General features: G+C 42.3%; 3 protein-coding genes across 3 annotated transcripts; 1 reads left to right on the plus strand and 2 right to left on the minus strand.

The window, feature by feature from the left end:
- Positions 1-2: 2 nt before the first annotated feature.
- LOC121590970 (dynein regulatory complex protein 10-like) lies at positions 3-1,253 on the minus strand. The gene is made up of 2 exons (XM_041911199.1): positions 764-1,253; positions 3-702 (listed from the first exon to the last, which is right to left on the minus strand). Exons 1-2 carry the CDS (start codon positions 1,166-1,168, stop codon positions 163-165), a joined length of 945 nt encoding a protein of 314 aa, XP_041767133.1. The 5' UTR covers positions 1,169-1,253; the 3' UTR covers positions 3-162.
- A 14-nt stretch (positions 1,254-1,267) lies between these two features.
- LOC121590969 lies at positions 1,268-4,294 on the minus strand. The gene is made up of 4 exons (XM_041911197.1): positions 3,192-4,294; positions 1,601-1,692; positions 1,425-1,530; positions 1,268-1,362 (listed from the first exon to the last, which is right to left on the minus strand). Exons 1-4 carry the CDS (start codon positions 4,249-4,251, stop codon positions 1,268-1,270), a joined length of 1,353 nt encoding a protein of 450 aa, XP_041767131.1. The 5' UTR covers positions 4,252-4,294.
- Positions 4,295-9,222: 4,928 nt separating this feature from the next.
- On the plus strand, positions 9,223-11,637 carry LOC121587869. Its single transcript, XM_041905112.1, has 4 exons — positions 9,223-9,576; positions 9,641-10,053; positions 10,114-10,917; positions 10,989-11,637. Exons 3-4 carry the CDS (start codon positions 10,192-10,194, stop codon positions 11,613-11,615), a joined length of 1,353 nt encoding a protein of 450 aa, XP_041761046.1. The 5' UTR covers positions 9,223-9,576; positions 9,641-10,053; positions 10,114-10,191; the 3' UTR covers positions 11,616-11,637.
- The last annotated feature ends 936 nt before the right edge of the window (positions 11,638-12,573 follow it).

Below are 12,573 nucleotides of genomic sequence, written 5' to 3' on the forward strand. Positions count from 1 at the left end.
GGTCATGGGTTGAAAGCCACTTTGTAAATAACATTTGTAGTATTGTGTTGTACAACGATGTAAATATAAGACTTACGCGTTAACTTATGACATTTAATTTCCTAAGCGTTTAATTTGGTTTGCCTGCATCGGTGTAGTAGGTCTGGACCCAGCCGTACAATTCTATTTCCTTGCCTTTTTAGCTTTTTTGTCTTTTCCCTTGCCTTTCTTTCCCCTGTTTCTTCCAGCTGTGCCAAACCTGCCAAAGCCTTTTCTGACCATTACACCACGCCACCAGGCTTGCAATTTAGTGGCCATTCTGTGACAAAACACTTTGAACTGTGCATCCTCCTCCCAACGCTCCAAGTCGATTTCTAAAAGGCCTATTTCCTGCACTTGTTGTTCATGAATTTGCAATAACTCGTTCCAGTACTTTTCCGTAGCGCGCGCTTTCTGAAATCGGGCATCTTGTTCCTCCTTTTCGCGATCGAACCGGTTCATCCAATTTTCAATCTCACTTTCAATGCTGGCCAGCTTCCAATCATAGTACTGGTCGATGATGCCGGCAGCTTGCAGTGCATTGGTCCGTTCTTTCTCGATGAACGTTTGTTTCTTGCGTAGATTTTGTACGTCTAGCAAAATGGACTGCTGCAGTTGGTCTTTACGTGCTGATTCCCAAAACGCCACGAACCGCTGTTTCGCTATTTCGATTTGCGATGCTACCTAGGAAGGATAGTGGAGAGGAGTGGTCTCACGTACAAACTTGGTTCTCCTTGGTTCTTACGTGAAGCTGATGGTTTAGTTCGTGGCACTGAAATTTCAGAACGTCGTGTTTTTTCGCTAAACTGTGAACTTTTTTACAGCGGTCCATATATTCAAAACGATCGTAGTAGATTCGATCTTCTCCCGAAGCGCTATCGTCGCGGGGTATCACACTGCCAAGGGAGGTAGTAGCGTATGAGCTACAAGATTCGGATGCTAGGTGTTTCGGATTTTCGGACAGCTCAATTACTATCGAATGCAATCCTTTGTTTCTGTGCTGTAGCAGTTTAGCAATGGAATACGTGCGAGTAGAGTCATACAAGTGTGCATTCTTCTCACACCAGCTAAGAATTTCAAGCTTTCGTAAACATTCCGCTACAATTGCTCTTATGATGAGGATACTTTCTTCGAATCTTGCATCGGCCATCTTACCTTCTCTATAGGGATTGTGCTCTGGTTGCTACGATTGCTCAAATGTATAATGTACAACTCGGTGCGCACAACATTGACTAACACCACGTGGAGATTATTTAAATAGTCTCCAGGTGAGAAAGAACACGAACTCTGCAAATGTGATCAAACTGCACCCGAGAAAGAACCCTCCCAATCCACCAATGTACACTGAAAATGAACCAAATCGAAGAACAGATGAAATGTGTTGTGAAATTGTTGCAGCATCTTACCGAATACATCCGACAACCCGAATATAATGTCCCTGTTCAACTGCATTTTGGGATAATCCGTCAAACCCCACTGTAGATTGGCGCCAAGAAACCACTCACGCGATCGCTGCAACGAGAACAACACGTTGCATTGTGATGGAACGATCGCGCAAAATTGAAGTCCTACAAATACGAACGTATGCTTGTATGAAGAAGTTGGAATCATCACAATTCGGTAGACAATTACAATCGATTGGGTTCTTTTTAGAGCGCAGCGTTATCATCTCATCTGCAATGATTATCATCATCACCTTTGTTAATATATTGTTTGTCTATTGCTAAAAATCAATAATTTTCTGATGCGTGTAAGTAATGAACCATGCAAAACATGTGAGGACGATTTGCAAAAAGAACGTTTACAATTTAGGTTTACGAAGATAAAAACAAATCTATTCTAAAATGATAAGGGTGAGGAATAGGAATGGTATAGATTTCTGTGATAACACATTAGGTAGTCTTTAATATTATTGTCCTTACAAAAAGGGGTTACCCATTTACAATCGTCGGCTATAATAAAAGATTATTTTGGTCGTATGAACATAAAGGGACATGGCCGTGATCTACTGGATCGCGTTGTGCGCTTGGAAACAACAATTCGAAATTTAGTGATAATAGCATGCTTGCCTGCACAATTGAATAATCAATCCTTGATTTCAAAAGACGTCGGTCCGGAGAGGATTCGAACTAAGTATGGGAGGCTAGATTTTTTTAAGAAGTCTACTACTAGCCCAGTCGATCGCTCCATCGTATAGGACCTACAGTTTTTTGGGGAAAGTGTTTGAATTCCTGTCTACATGGTTTTATATATAGTTCATATCCCATATCCTTTTAAAATTTTAAAGTTTTTGTAAAAACATATTTTGGGATGACTTCTGATAGTAACGTTTAAAATCCTAGTAAGAAATTATGTACGACCAAAGTAGAAGTAGTTAACTATAAAATACAACAAGAAGTGTTCATTATTTGAGTATTTTTTTTAATCTATTTAATATAGTAGAGGAAACATTTATTTTCTCTAGTGTTCATGTTTATGATATTTTTGGAAATTTGTACTAACCAAAAATTGAAATTAACATGTTCATAAATTCTTCAACTTCTCTACAAACATCTTTGTCATTTTCAGAAACAAGAATTAACAACTTTTAAGAATTTTCAATTCTGAAGCATAATTTCTTTGGTATATTTCTCCCTGATTCAGTGAAATCACTGCGGTACTTGGACCGGCATAAGATCGGTAGCAGTTGCAATGGGTAAATGGCCTTTTTCCTGAGTTAGATCGATCCGATTCCAAACTGATTGGAAGTCGAATATAAAAAAAATCAGATCCGTACACAACCGGACTTGCCCAAACTCGACCGAACTCTCCCGGACTCGCCGGACTTAACGGACAGACTCGTTCGGGATTGAGGAGTCAAACATGATTTTGATCCAAAGTCGGAATCAGTTTTTTAGTGCCAAAGTCGGAATGGATACACTCTGGATTACTCATCACTTCAGTTACCAGTCGATACAGATTCGCAAAAATGATTATTTATACGAATATTAAGATTCGGGATGTATTACAGCACTGGTGCAGCTTGTGGAACTGGTATTGGCAATCGTTTCAGAATCGATATAAAGCAGAGATTTTTAGCCAGGACAGTTCGTTGAAACCTTACTTTAATTAAATAATGAATAACAATGAACTCATAAACCGAAGGTGTGAATAATCACCACGCGTGCCCTTACCTGCCCGCTGTCCTAGGCATCGTAAACCTTCAAAGTCACAGATACGGTAACGAAAGTTGCCTTTACCGACCGGTCGATAGAAATGGGGCACACAGCCGCACAGTTTGAAAGCGAACTTCATCCGGCACTCGATGCGGCACAAATTGTAGCTGTAAACCGGACTGAACAGGAGTATTTCGTCCTCGTGCGTAAACCGACACTGTCGCTGGGAGATGGATAGTTCGCGGGCGATGCTGGAGGTAAGTATTTCTAGCGCCAGCAGTTCCACCGTCGTGTAGTAAGACTCCTGAAAAGAGTACTGCCGTTTGGAGATTTCGGCCACCTCCATCGATCCGTGGAAGAACACTTCGTAGGAACTTTCGAGCTTGATCAACTGCCCGTACACCTCCCCGTCCAGTGGATGCACCACCAGTGGGGCCGGCTCGTGGACGCGCTCCCAGCGCCGAGATTGCCAATACTCGTACGAATTGTACACGGCAATGCGCGAGTTCACTGCCAAACACAGCCCCAGCTCGGTAATGGTGGGCTGCACGGACAGCACACTAGCCGTTCCGCTGTTGACCTGGGGCTGAAAGCTCCAGGACAAGTTGTACAGCAGCTCCATGTACTCGTAGCCCGCAATGCCGAACGTTTTGTACATCGGTAGATCGAGAAACGTGGTGTACGTTACGTTGGCAAGCAGCACGATAAACTCCCGGAACTGCTCTGCATCGTCCTCGTCGAAGCCCCGCATCCGGATGTAATCGGCCAGCTTATCCTCATCGATGCGCCGGTGCGAACAGATGGTCAAACTCGGAAAGCTCGTGTTCCAGAAGTACATATTGCGATCCATCGATATAACGGTCGGCGAAGTTTGGAATCGGTTCCAGATGCGCTGCGACAGTGCCACCATACCGTACACACCGATGAATATGCAGGAAAGCCATATTATACGCTCGATAAAGTGCAGCCCTTCCTGCACAACGTGTCCGATACCGTGGGCCGAGGTGGTGGTCAGTAGATTCACGAGAAAGCGCTTCGAACGCTTCACCAAGCGTCGGAACAAGCTGTCCCGAATCATTGCTACCACTGGAATGGCTTGGTGTGGCGCTCTGTCCAGTGGTTTAACGTTGCTCTGGATTGCATTTTCATGGTCGTTAATTGTTGTTTAGTACTATCAAGCTCGGTCTACGGGGAACATTTTTGTTGCTGTTATCCGATTGTTGCTTATCACGCCGATTTAATTCAATTAACGCATGACGAAATGTTCGAGCTCCCCGAAAACCACCCGACACGAGCCGCTCCCTCGGCCGGCCGCTCTGTTTAATCGACCACTTGTGGTAATGGTAAGAATTAATGATCCTGCTCGGGTGACGATAGCCTTCCAAAAACTCGGGTCTCGGGTATCGGTTACAATCGCATCGCCGATTACGCTCCGCAGACCGTTAAATAATTCATGTCATTAAGATCGTTGTACGATTCTTCACAAGCTATTGATTTTTGTGTTTGATTGCTGTTCGTGCGTGTTTGGGGTAGAACAATTCCGCGTGTGGAGTTGTCGCAAGCCATTTTAAAGAGATCTCTTTTAGGCGCCTCGGAGCTTGTTAGAGACGTACAAACGTACACACTTCAGCGTTATGTGCGAAGGGTACGAGCCCTTTTAGCGCCCTTCCAGCGTGGGACAGAAATGAATTATCTCCTTGGGCATCGCAAGGGTGAATCGTATGAAGATGTCGTTAAAGCTCACCATCCAAAGCTCATACGTGCTGTTTTGGATTGAAAAGCAGTCTTTATTTCACTTGAAAGTGGTATGCGGTACTATCACATGACGACCTTGCTTGGCTGGTGAGGTCTCGGTGAGTGACCGAGTGGTCAGAAATGACTGAGCTGTTAAAATATTGTCACGTCAGCCGATTACTTTGCAATAAGCTAAATGTTAATGTTCCGTAACACGTGGACTGGAAGGAAATGGATGAGACCAAACCCCTGCGCCAAGCATGTTGGGTTTGTTGTTTAATCTGTTGATTTCGTTTAGCTGAAGTTTTTTAACGTGTACTATGGTGTAGACGTCCCGAATCCTACAGAGATGATAGTAGTTCTATTCATATTAGGAACGATACTTTTGGACGCAGCTTGCTCGGGGCTGAGTGAACATAAGTGACCGAATGATAGAAGGAGAAAATTCTGTTCTAAAAGGAGTTAGGTAAGCAGTAAAAAAGCATGTTATGAGAATGTTAGAATGGCATGTTAGAATGATGAAAATGCGAAAATACAATGGAGCGCCGGTTATACGGGTACCTTTTATCCGGCTGTCCGTTTATCCGTGCTGTTAAGAAATGACAGTTCAATACAAAGGTGACATTGCGTTATGAGGAGGATATTTGAAAATGCGGTTATAAAAGCACATTGTCGTCACAAAAAACACTATAACTCATGGCAAATTTCAAATATTCTCGATGGCAAACATGAAGTTAATAAAAACTGGGTTATTTTTACCAAAAAATAAAATAATTTTACAAACATTAATCAGGAATTGGTGATAAAATATATAATTTGACTCGTTATCCGTGTTATTCGCATATCCGGGCGAGGTCAAGTCCCGAGAAGCCCGGCCAAACGGCGCTCCACTGTAACACAAATCTCTAGTGGCGCACGCTTATGGAAGGGTTTACAAAGTAATATGGGCTACTGGGTGCTATTGACAAGATAGTATTTTCTACTATAAAAATACATGGCCCTACTACATGCCCTTACGATATATTATGTGCATATAAATCGTACCACATGCTATGTCCAACAAAGCTCCGTGCTTTCTACGTGCCCCTGCCGGGAAGAACAAATCGCTCAGCAATGATGCGCTTAGCCCCTCCTGCTCGAAAGGGTGTCATTATTTTATTATTGAATTCCTTTGCCGATTATTAGAGGAATTCCTCACCGACGGAAGAAGTTCGTGAGAAAATTAAATATCTTAACTTCATCAGTACCGGCAACACCCAACACCACCTCGTTCGTCTGTTCTATGCCCTTTTTCCTGTGCGGGTTGGCGACGCACAGATACGAGACGTAGAGACGAGACCGGCAGCAGTAGCAGAACGTTTTCGTGGTGGGTCAATGAGATTCAAGCTGCTCTGGCGGGGTTATAGTGCGTCAGGCAGGCAGGCAGGCAAGCAATGGGGTGAAAATGTAGGCTGAATAGAGATGAGATAAGATCCTGCTCAGCCCTTCATCCACATTCACTAGATCCCGTACGGACGGACTTTTAGCTTTTGTAAGTGATCGTATGACAAACAGAATTTTCCACACTCTACTTTCTGGCTTTTCTTCCTTGGGGAACACGGAGCGGGGTGCACGATATGGAGGTAAACTTAATCGTGCAAGTCCTATTTGCCTATTCCAGTTTCGCAGTCGCACGCATTTGCGAAAACGAACCGATGATTACACTTTCGGCAAAGGGGAGGGTTTGGTATTTTGAACTTATCGGCTCGTCCGCTATCACGGAATCGAAATCAGAAGTTAAAAATAGCTTTCCATACGGAATGAATAAAACGACATTGGTATTCCATTTCATTCGGTTCTGTATCGGGAAAGCGGAAAGCGGTTCGGATAAAGAGGTGCAATTGTCAATCACTCTTTTGAAATTTAGCATATCACTTAGAGAAAATAGTGGTTCTCTTTCTAGCGCAAATAATAACCATTAACCTAATCACTTGAAATATATCATGTTTGTTAATATTTTTTGGTTATTTCAATTTCATTTATTAATGTTAGGTGAAGATTTGGTGGTTTTATACTGTTTTCAATACAGCACAATTAGTTCAGAATTCATTAAAGAAGCGTTTTACTATTATAAGTATTACAAACTGTAACGATCGAAATGACCTTATCGGTGAATATGCCTCTCAATCGTCATTAATTTGGTATCTATTTATTTACTAAAGATAAAGGCAAAATATAATAAAGAAGTAAATCGTCTGGCTGAGCTGTATCTGTGAACCGGACACGCGACGGCAACGAAGGCCATGTGTTCGTTGACTGAGTCACAGTAATAGTTGGATAAGATGACGAAAAAAATGAGATAAACGGTGTAGTTAAGGGTGAAAGGAGCCAGCCAGCACACGGCCAAAAGCCTTCAGATTTCATGGTAACAAACATATTAGTAATCACGATTGCACCTCTCTCTTGTTGCGAATATTTCAGATTTGTCGTTTGTCAGATTTTTGTTTTCATTCCTTTCTGTTATCTAGTGCTTGTGTTTTATCAACTATTAGTGGCGTCACCCTAAAGTCAGTCTCCTTATATTTACACCCAGGCTTTCTTGGCAGTTTGCAAATATTGTATACAAATACAACTTTCTTCACTTCATTGATGAGGGCACTCTTTAGCTATGCTTCTACTAAAAATCAGGCACGAAGTCGACTGAAGCTCCCATAGTCTCTCGAACACAATGACCACTAGCTTGCCAATAGTGTAGTGCTATAGTTATGAGCTATTGTTATTAATCGTTACCGTTGTGCACTTTGTAGACAAAAATTACCTAATTTTGAAAATATATCGAATGATTATTCTTGGTTTTCCATGAGTTTTTTTTAGATGCTGGTCGTATCCTTATCAATGTGCGAATATGGTACACGTGGTTTTAAAGAACTGTTCGGGAAAACTCAAAATTGGCACATATCTGGAGTAATGCATTCAAACTATTAAATTTCCGAGCTAGCGCGTCGGCCACTGAGGGTATGAGTAAATATCATGAACTGTTTTCCATCTTCTCTTATTTCTATATAATCATAGGCTGAGACTTTATGCACCAGGTGATCATACGTAATAGAGGGTTCAATCCGTAGGCGATTTTATGTTTCCAACCTTCCTTGTCTAAACACAGACGCAGACGTAGCGATATCTATTATATCGGTATTATCTATTCTTATGTACTATTTTTATCTTTTATAATAATTTTTTTATTGTTCTTTCTTACTTTCTTTCCTTTGTTTTGTTGGTGCTCTATCTGTTCGATTGTGACCTGCTAAATATGTTATTTTTTTCTCTGTATTTTTCTGAGTAAAAACGTCAGTCTTTCCAGTAGTTCGGTCCCTACAAGGTCCGTTTGAGCCCATGAAGGGCGTCAAGAGCCTTTCATATTACTTTAACAAATAGAAAATACAATATGAAAAAGTAATAGGCTAACAGTACAAAAAATTGAATGTAAACAATTTAAAAACACTATAATCTTTTGTTTTACTAAAATCAAAATTCGCCTTGAAAATGTATGTTTAAATAATTGTTAATTCTCAGACATTAAACTGTAAATGGAACTTTAAAGTAGCTACTAAAAGTAATCTATTTTACTTATGTATGTATTTATTAAGTTTCAATTAAGTTTCAAGTATTATTATGGCCCTGCCGTATTGTGATACTTTTTCCATGAGTATCAGTCGTAAAAAATAGTCAAACTCTTATAAAAATACTGAGATGATTATTATTTAAAAAGGGAAAACATATTTGATTCTTCAAAACTTGTTTCTATATTTTAATCTATATCGTTTACTGATGGTAAAACTGTTTTTTTTCCTCTTGCTCTTGTCATTAGGACCAAAAACCTCAGTCGTGTTGGACCTGTCTTAGCCTTTTGTTAACTGTCTAGTTATCTGCAGCTGATTAGGAATCTTCTTCAATAACATAAGTCACTCCCGCGTATGAGGTGATTTGGGCATAACGGTGCTTAAACTTATAACGAGCATGTTGATAAGACATACTTAAATATCACTACTATTCCATCTAACCGTTTACTGGCTATAAAAATGAATACCCTTGGCGATCGTTTTCATGGTACGTAACAAACAAAGTTATATACAGCAGGATAAAAAACAGCGTCCTTATTGTGTTGTGCCGAAAATCATATCTAGGGGCTATGGCTACACTATGCAATCGACACACGAAGCACTCCAGCAATACTCCTAATCATGCATAACACATGGATTATTTATTCTACTCCTAATGAGAAACAATCAGTCTACGTCCACTTTGGAACAACCGCAGTAACAACAGCACGCTCGGCATAACCATTCATCAATACTCGGTCCTGAAGGGAACTGAAAATGCGTGTCAATCAAAAGGAATCAGTTCATTTGATGTTGAGTTAGCGTACGGTTTTGTCTGTCCTTCGATACCGTAAACAAGTGTGCACTGCGCTACCTTCAAAGGATGTTTACTAAAGGCTTCATTGTTGCGATAACGCTTGTACACATGTGGTTAGGCACGTCGTGCAGTTTGGAGCGTATGATCCCCGAGGATACACTCATTGGACCGTTGGTTGAACAAGTGATGCGTTCGCTGCTGTTGCGCTACTTTCGAAGTGCACGTTTGCTTCTTCTTGGTTGCTATAGTGAGCTTGGCGAACCATCTGACGAATGTAAAAGAAGACGATCGACCTGGGCCTGGTTCGCATTTCTAAGCCTACTTTGTAACACTTACAGGGTTCTCCCTTCTTGAAATTCCCTTACTGACATTCACACACGAACTGGCGGATGACGGATTCATGGATTGGATTCAACCGACGGTAGAAGATAATGACCAGCTCATCCAACGCATGAACAGTACTGGTGTCCTAAGTGCTCGAGACAATCTGTTTGTAATGCCGGACCATGCCGAAGTCGGAGTGGTGCTCTTGTTCACTACAGTGCGCCACTTTGCACGTTACTGTCAAGATCGCCACCCATTGCATGAGCGTGAGCGTTATGTGCATGCAAACTATTTGGTGTTCATACAGCAGTCAAGCTATTCGCTAGAGGAACTACGCCCAACCGTTTACTGACTATGGCGCTACAGCTCTATTCTAAATCTCGTCATATCTATTGGGCCACTTACCGACCCAACGGCAGATGGTCTAGTATGTTTGGGGACCGGGACGGGCAACTAATTTCAAATTCTAACTCCTTCTTTCGTTTAGAAGCTACACTTCTTCAATCCCTTTCATGCAGAGAAAACGGAACAGCTGTTGACGTTCTATGTCGGGGAGGATTTTGCGATGAGTCCTACCGCTGACAATAAGCTAAACATATTTAATGGCTTACCGATACGTTGTACGGTATTTCCACGCAATCCAACGCTCCTACCATGGGACAGTCTGCCCGCGTCATTCCGTGAGGTGCATTACGTACAGCAGTCCGTCCGAGCCTCCAATGGGTCGGGTGGGCTGGACGGGATGTTGTTGGGCAATTTGGCAGTGGCACTGAATTTTACTGCCGAAACGATGGACGCCTCGGATGGCCAGGAATACGGCTATCGGTTGAAGAATGGTACCTTTGTTGGATCATTAGGGGATCTGCTGCAGTACCGGACGGATGTATCATTTAACGTTCGCTTCATGAAGTACTATGATACTCACGGAATCGAGTTTTTGCACCCAATATACTCTGACCAGCTGTGCATCCTGTCTCCAAAATCGTTGGAAATTCCGCAATGGTTGGCGATTTTTCTCTGTTTTCATCCGTACGTTTGGACGTCGTTTGTAGTGGTTGGATTTGCCGGCGGCTACTGTTGGTTCCTGCTGAAGCGCTGGACCATGCGCAAAGTGAGCCGCTATAGAGAGCATTTGCTTAAAGGGGATCGGGCCCAATACACTGTACTATCGATCGAGATGTGGCTGGTACTGCTCGGTGCAAGCTCTACCTATTTGCCAGTGCGGATGATCGAAAGGACACTTCTAGTCGCATTCCTGATAGCCAACGTTATTATCTCCGGAACATTCCAGGTACGTTTGTTGCGCCGATAATTAATGCCTGCCAATGATTATATATCCGTTGCGTCGTATCACTTCTTCAGGGCACCTTAACTACAGCGTTCAGCACGAAATCGTACTACAAAGATCTGAACACGCTGGCAGCACTGGACAAGTCGGAATTGCCAATCGCCACCTCCTCCCGCTCGCTGCTCGACATATTCGGTAACGATTCGCTCAGTCCATTGTACCAGTCGCTGAAGGGGAAGCTTCAAATCTTGAACGAATCCGCCCGACATCGGGCTGCGTTTCAGCGGGATGTGTGCTGCATCGAGCGTCATTCGGACGTGCATCTGATCATTAACACGGAATACATTCGACCAAACGGACAGCCGATGCTGCACGTCGTTGATGAATGTCCACGAGTGTACTCGCTGGCGTACATTGTTCGAAAAGGGTGGCCATTCGCACCACTGTTCAATGCCGCCATATATCGGTTCGTGGAGTCGGGTCTGTGCATGAAATGGTACGAAGACACCGAGGCGGCACTGATCCTGCAGAAGCGCATCAGACAGCTGAGGGAGCAAGAGGAAGAACCGGCGCTTCGAAAGCTCACCATGATCGATATGCAAACATCCTTCTACATCATGGGTCTGGGAATGTTGATCAGCTTTAGCGTATTTATCGTGGAAACGTTTGTCGGAAGAGGCCTTAAGTGTAGCCAACTCTAGAATGAAAAGAAGCTTATCATGCGTTCCTTTGTGTTTAGGGCAAATTGTTTCCTAGTGTATGCATTGAAAAGAAATTCTTGTAAATAAAGCACTTAAGGCACATTACAGGGATTTCAGGGGTTCTCATGTTAACGCAAAGTAAACTTAATATGATGGGAGGTGGACTTTTCGATATTATTGTTAGACAGGCTCATTTTGAATCCAGTAGGCTCCAATTCCAAAGACCCTTTCTAATTAGGATTCCATTGAGTCCAATTCCAAACACAAATAGTTCACTTCTTGTACAAAAAAAGGTCAAGAAAATGTTCTTAAATAATGAAAAATCCTGTATCGGCATGGTGGTAAGGTATTCTGCTGCACTTCCGGTTCGAAGCATAGAATAACAGAGAAAAGTTAAACACCCCGTAAAACCGTATTTTACTAAATGTCCGTATTGTCAGCACTGGATGGACTGGATTTCTTTTTTTGAATTTTGAAATTCCAGCACTGTTGATGACGTTTGAATAGACGTCTAATTCGCTTGAGAATGAGAAGAACACGACGGGATTAACGGTGCTGTTGAATCACTTGCAAAAATATTATCATTTTTGCTATCGATCGATAGGAACCTTCGTCGGATAGCAATGTCAATGAATGGATGTGTCGGGAACACATTTTTCAAGGTGATTAGGAAGCAGAATGATTGTAAAAAGCAGGAAGTGATCAATGAACTGGAAGGATCGGTTAAATTAAATTATATGCTCACATTCGTTGAAGAATTTAGGGATAACACACACACACAACGCAAGGGAGGAACAGGCTGATGCAGTTGCGAACGTTGTGCGTCATTCGTACCAACATCCGGAGAGGGATGCTTTGGCCACCATATTGTCAATTCGAGCGTCTTCATTTGACTTTTTTTGGCAACATTTTCAGCTAACAGGGCACTATCCCTTGCAAGGGAAAAGAATTGCTTACG

Source organism: Anopheles merus, chromosome 2R, assembly GCF_017562075.2.
Source record: "Anopheles merus strain MAF chromosome 2R, AmerM5.1, whole genome shotgun sequence".
Lineage (NCBI taxonomy): Eukaryota > Metazoa > Arthropoda > Insecta > Diptera > Culicidae > Anopheles > Anopheles merus.